Genomic DNA, 7051 nt, shown 5'->3' on the forward strand with positions numbered 1-7051 from the left:
TTCATTGCCTTTCAAATTTTTTTATTATAATTTACAAAAATCTACAAAACATATATCTATAAACGTATGTCTACATTTAAATACATCTATCTTTAAATTTTCAATGTATTTATTATTTAACAAATTTTAAGTAAAACTCTTCAAACATCATTTATTTCTTTTTTTAGTATGCTTAATTTTGTTAAACAAGTATCGCGATATATTCTACGATCTTTTAATTTATTTAAAGGAACCATTTCCTCTAATTGTTTCGCGATATTAATTGCTGTATCACCTTCCATTTTTGGCGTTGGCCCCATTGTTTCACTTACGGCATAAATAGTTTTTGAATAACGTTCAAAATAATTAGTCATTCCTTCCGCATTTAAATGAGCAGTTTCTAATGGACCTAAAAATGCATATCTCATACCTAATCCTTCTGACATGACTTTGTCAATATCACGAACATCTAGCACACCACTCTCAACTAAACGCCAAGCTTCATTCAAAATTGCATACTGTATACGATTTAAGGCGAAACCTTCTATTTCACGAGTCAGGGTAACTGGTTTTTGACCGATTTCTTCCATAATTTCACGTGTTTTAGTTACTACTTCCTTTTTCGTCCAAGGTGCTGGCACTATTTCAACAAGAGGTACATAGTAAGGGGGATTAACTGGGTGAGAAACTACAACATTCTCCTTATGTTTTAAACCGTCACTAAATAAAGATGGTAAAAAGGTACTTGTTGAACTTGATAAAATAGTATATGATTCAACAACTTTATCTAAATCTTGATAAACTTTTTTCTTTAATTCAAGATTTTCTGGTACACATTCCTGGATAAAAACTGCTCCTTTTGCTAGATCACTTAAAGTTGTTGTACCTGTTATGCAACCAAACTGCTGTTTTGCTGATAAATTTCCACGAAGTAAGCCATCCTTTTCCAATTTTTTTAACTGGAATTCTGTTTGTTTCAAAGCGGTTTGTACCTGTTCAGGCAAAATATCGAATATTGTGACTTGATAACCAACAGAAGCAAACAACATTGACCATGACTGACCGATAAGGCCACTTAAAGTATAGAAAAAATTATGCTTTTGAAATAATTATTTTCATACCTAAAAATATGGTTAATATGGTTTTTTATTTCTACATAAGATGATTTTCATTCAAAACAGTGTTCCATTTTTAATTTGTTCCTACCTACTCAACTAGTCTACATTAGTTCTAGAGTAGCATACTTCTTTAAAAGGAACGCATCATATAAAAAATTAAAATACCCATTTAAATTACAAAAACATTAAAAAGATTTTGAAATTTTATCAGTTTAATAACAAAAACTGACAGAAGCAAATAAAATTTAAGTCATTGAAGAGCAAATACAAAGATGCACATGTACCTATGTTATATATAATAATTACAAATAATAAATTATAAATATTATTTACTATATATTATAAATTACATACATACAATGTGTACTGTCACTATCAGAGTAACAATCATCAAAGTTAATCAAGCTATAAAATGCACAAAATTATTACACTAATTTTCATAAGTTTTTCAACAAAACAACTTAAGCTTCGACTGGAATTCATTTTGATTAAATTTTTACAAGTATGACCTTAATTTAATTTATTAATTTGATACCAAGCAATTCACTAATCTAATACACATAAGTACCTATCATATGTATATGTACGTATGTATGTAGGTAATTATTAAATCACTTGCAAAGCTATTATATTAAATGATTATATTAAATGATTTTTTAATCTTAAATTTAAAGCTATTTAGAGAAACAAATATTGGAATTTTATATATGTATGTGAGTATGAAAGTGTGCCGATAACCACTATGTACATACATATGTACTTGTTTGTTTTGGGGTAAGTAAAACATACTTACAAACATACCTACATATCTACTTACTAACATCTGTGTATGTAAACAAGAAAATTTATTAAAATTGATATCAAAGTTGAAGAAAATGAAAATATTTTGGTGGATATCTACTCCTAAATGTATGTTCACCCTACTTACATAAAGTATGCACAAATTATACATTGAAATATTTTTACTGTTATTATTTAAATACCTGCCAACAATACCAATTTTTTCAGTTTTCATATTTTGTCGAAAATTAAAATATATCGCACAAAAAATATCTTACAAACCAAATGCTTTGAAAGCAGAATAAGAACTGAAAATCATGCGAAAATAAAAATAATAAATTTTACTCTAAAATTTCATACACGTTTAATAATTATAACATACAAATGCATAGGCATATGATTCTATATAATAGCAGTAGCTAATTGGCTAAACTACAGTTCGCGAGCCATCTATGGCTCTTTATCACTTGCAATTTGGCTTTTGGAAAGGCTTGTAAATTTAATCTAAATCTAATAAAAGTATTAGTAACTTTTGAATAGATTCTGAGCAAATACATACATATATGATTGAAAAAGCTCTGTTAGGCTTTCAAATAAAAAATATTCAATATCAGTGATGAAGCCCTACATATGTAGTAAAAGCTTCCGCGGTGTGAAAAATTCTTTCAGGATCTATTCTATCTTCCTATATACAAGTATGAAATATTTATTACCATTTTTTGACCTATGATATGTTATACCATACCAGTGTTCAAATTCAGGTCTATATTTCTGCCGTGTTCAAATGTATACATTTGCAAACACAATAAAAGCAATTTGTTTATATTACATATTTTTGGCATACGCTTTTATTGATTATATTGAACTATTTTTCTGGTATGTAGTTTCTAGCCTTCTTCTGTTTCTTAAATCCGAATAATTTTGAAACTATAACTATGTAGGTAATTAGGTACAGAAGTACATAAAAATGTTTGCCTTTAATTAGATTTTGAAATAATAAAAATATATTTTTGTTCGCCAATTTCACGCATTCTAATGTAAATTGAGTAACTCGTTTCTATAATAATTTTTATTTATTCAAATAGTTTAATTTAGAGCATAGCAAGATTCTATGTATAAATAAACGAAAAAAATAACAACTTAACTCCAAAAAAAACTGGAAATTGTGTTAACTTGTAAACATTTTAGCTTTCAATTATTTAAAACATAGCTGGAAATTGGTATGCAGTAATTGGTTTTTATCAGAAAAAGATTATATGAAGAATGAAGAAAAATTATAATATATCAGAGAATTATAGACTTAATACAGAAGTTCTTACTTAATTTCATATAATATTATTCTTACCTATTAGCTATATTGTTTTCAAATATATTACATACTCCTGACTCAACTTTCGAAATTTATCATATCACAAACAAATCATACAATACAGTTCTTTTATTTTTGCCTTCAATGTTTTCTAATGATGCTTGCCATGATTTACTGTGGTTATATGCAGCTTGAAGCTGACTTCAAGCGGATTTCGAACTCATTGGGTCAAGTAAATCCGTCAAAATTATTAGCTTCATTTGAAAATCGACTGTATATACGCGGATTGAAAGATTGAATATGACGGATTAATATATAATGCTTGCCAGCTAGTTTTAAACTCAAGTCGATTTCAAGTAGTATTATTTCAATCTGTGCAGTACATTTGAAGGTTAAAATTTCAAGTCAAGTACTCGATCCACCTGAAAACGAAGTACATATGTAAAAAAAATTTTTTTTTTCATAATGTGACAGATTTGTAGAAAAATCCTCTAAGAATGCCGATCAGCGTTCCCACTTGGATACAATTGTATCCATTTGGATACATTTTTTGCTTTAAATTTAACTTGGATACAAAGATACTCAAATTTGCTAAAATGCCGAAATTGGCTGCATTTCAAAATTTTGCTGAAATATGGATACATTTATTTCTCAAACACTAAATATATGTTACAAAACTGTAAAATGCTGCTAATATTAAAACGCGAAATTGCTTTATCTTTAAAGTGTTATTTGCTGGCCTTTCTAAACAGATTTCCGAGTGTACTAGAAGAAAGTAAGAAATCTGCTTTATTAAATGAGTACTGCCTCTTCCTGTATTCAAATCTAGAACATTTAGACAAGAACGTACCAAAAATATTTTGGTATAAGCTAGTTGTAATAGAAAATGCATTGGCTGTATACATAATTTTTCCGTTTTAATGGTGAATTGTCTTTAGCACATAATTCAACTACTACAGAAGGCATATACGAGTATGCATATGTTTTTTCTGACCTTAACTTTCACATTTAAAATATAATAGAAGTTGTATGTGATTTCTTAAAGAATTTACTATAAATAAAAAAACCAACAATAGGGCGGCTTGGTATAAAAATTCTACTTTATGAAGTTGGATACATTATGGATACATTTTTTTCTTGAAATTGGATACATTTTGTTTTTACCAAGTGGGAACACTGATGCCGATGTCAAATTAAAAGTAAATGTGAATAAGAAAATCACAAACGTCAAATAAAACATTTTGTCAAATTGATTGACATAATTCAAGCTTGAGAAGATTTTTGATTTGTTTATAATTAAAAATTAATAATTTTTTAATTTTAATGTTTCTAATTAAAAGTATTTACGTAAAATAGTATTTAATTATATATTTTCATAAAAAAATGTATTAACATACATAAATGTTTTTCTTTTATTCGACTATTAGAAAAGGAATTTTAAATTAGATTAGAATTTCATTTTCGTATTTAAGAAACTATAATTTTATAAAGCTAAAATAAGCCTGTCCTTTAGCAGGAATTCAAAAAAATGGGTGATTTTATAGATGATTTTATACAAGAATATAAAAGACAACCGAGTCTGTGGCAAACGGGACATCCAGATTTTAAAAATCGTAAGAAGCGCCAAGAAGCGTACATGAAATTAATTGAAGTAGCCAATAAACATAATGAAGCTTATAATATTGAAAGAACAAAGCAGAAAATTAATAACTTAAGATGTGCATTTCGTGTGCAATTGAAAAAATATAATGAAGTTAAGAAAAATTCAAAAGACGGCAAAGAGGAAACTTATTGTCCTAAGAGAAAATATTTTGAAAGTTTAATGTTTCTTTTAAACGAAGAAACTTCTGCTGCAAAGGCAAATGGAGAAAATAAAAAAATGTTTACTAAAGAAACCAACGTTGTTTCCAGGACACGAAATAAAACTTTAAGTAGGAAAAAAATTGATAAAGAATTAGAGGCGATTACTTTAGACTTACAAGATGAGTTAGACCCCGATGAAAACTTCCTCACTCATTCTGTAGAATCAGAGAAGGAAAATAAATTAAAGTCAGATTCTTTTGAAGAAAACGAAGAATCTTTTGTAAGACTGTGAATGTTTAGAATGTATATATTCCTAAAGTTTAATTTTATTTTAGAACTTAGCTCTTATAGAGGATGAAGAAAACTTATCTGTCTGTAACGCAAAAGATATTGACCCAGATGCGTTTGAAAGTATTATAGAAGAAGATGAACCGTCTAATAAAGAATCGCAAACAGATTTTATAAAAGTTACAAAATCATCACCTAAAGTTCCAGTATCAAAATCTACTTCCACAGCCAATCAACCTAATAATATAATAAAATCTAAGACCCCATTGGTAACAAAGCAAAACAAATCGCAATCAACTGAGGACAAAATTGTATTAATTCAATCCAATCCATCAACTTCAACAATTAGTATAACAACAACTTCAGCACCTTCCTCGACAACAGTAGCAACCAGATCTCAATTTCGACAAGCACAAGCGAAACCTATTTCACAAAACAATATTTCTAAACTTGCACAATTATCTCATGTAAACACTAAAAATTCCCGAATAGTTGAAGTTCGTTCCATAAAAACTCTTACCAATAGTAATTTACAGCCGGCTAATTCACCTCAAAAGCCTACGCATCAGCAAACTTCAAACACGAGCTCGCCACAAAAACGTTTATCAACTGGATTGGCAACACCACCTTCTGTTTCGTCTTCCATAACCTTATCGAGTCCTACTTCTAAAGCCAATATTGTTTCTCCTATTATAACACAGAAAGTCGTTACGATTCCAAAAGTTACATCCTCACCGCAACAAATAACTATACGTAGTGCTCAAGCTCAAATACCAGCAAGGACACCTACTATTTCAAGTACAGGAGTAACTTTATCAACACAAAATAATTCAAATGGAATATTTCATAATAATGATGCAATTACATCTCAACACAAAAAAATTAAGTTAGATTTTGATTCATCAAACTTGGAAAAAATCTTAAGTCTTGCATGTTCAAAATTAAAACAAGAAGAGAATGAAGATGATTTTACAGTGTTTGGAAGAATGGTAACATGCAAACTGAAAACAATGGAAACAGGACAGGCTATAATTGCTCAGAAATTAATTACAGACGTTTTATTTGATGGTCAAATGAAATTTCTTCAATTACCCAAAACAAGCTTACAAAAAACTGTCGCATCTAGTTTACCACAAATAATTACTCGTACAACACCAATATCATCATTAAGGCAAACTTTAAATTCTAGCGGACAAACTTTTTTCATTTCCGAAATGGATAGAAACGCTGATACTAATGTGGATTCCAGCACAATTCAATTAAGTACGGGCAATAATAACGTTAGCGCAGATGATTGTTAAAGAAACTGTAAATATTAAGTACAATAAGAAATATTTTAAGCTGTTTTTCTAGTGTGAAAAGAACTTTATGTAAAAGTAAATTTAATTAAAAATAGGATCTAAAACATATAAATAATTTTTCGTCTATTTCAACTATAATTTTAGGGATAATTATTTTGATTACTATAATACGTAATCTCGTATAAATTATGAATTTGAAACCACGTACATTAAAATATTTTTAATATACTGATCGTAGTGTTTTAATTACAAACACTTTTTCTTTTATTTGTTATAAGCATATATATGTAAAATTTTTTTTAAAGATAAACTTGTAAATTATGCATATTAAAAAGTGTTATATTTTATTCCAATTTCCCTTTTAAAATGTTAAATACCAAAATGATTCTTAAATTCATTATTCAATTCTTTTTTGTGATTGATTCCATACAAAAAAGGAATCCCAATTTTTAATAAGTCAGTACTGTACATTT

General features: G+C 28.1%; 2 protein-coding genes across 2 annotated transcripts; one reads left to right on the forward strand and one right to left on the reverse strand.

Annotated features, from left to right (window-relative positions):
* Nucleotides 1-2174, reverse strand: LOC129610727 (lambda-crystallin homolog). The gene is made up of 2 exons (XM_055523396.1): nt 2081-2174; nt 1-1053 (listed from the first exon to the last, which is right to left on the reverse strand). The coding sequence occupies exons 1-2, from the start codon at nt 2110-2112 to the stop codon at nt 141-143; spliced, it is 945 nt and encodes a 314-aa protein (XP_055379371.1). The 5' UTR covers nt 2113-2174; the 3' UTR covers nt 1-140.
* A 2387-nt stretch (nt 2175-4561) lies between these two features.
* Nucleotides 4562-6833, forward strand: LOC129611072 (uncharacterized). Its single transcript, XM_055524001.1, has 2 exons — nt 4562-5269; nt 5325-6833. Exons 1-2 carry the CDS (start codon nt 4715-4717, stop codon nt 6576-6578), a joined length of 1809 nt encoding a protein of 602 aa, XP_055379976.1. The 5' UTR covers nt 4562-4714; the 3' UTR covers nt 6579-6833.
* Nucleotides 6834-7051: the final 218 nt, after the last annotated feature.

This window comes from Condylostylus longicornis, unplaced genomic scaffold, assembly GCF_029603195.1.
Source record: "Condylostylus longicornis isolate FDR11 unplaced genomic scaffold, ASM2960319v2 ptg000048l, whole genome shotgun sequence".
NCBI classification, from domain to species: Eukaryota; Metazoa; Arthropoda; class Insecta; order Diptera; family Dolichopodidae; genus Condylostylus; species Condylostylus longicornis.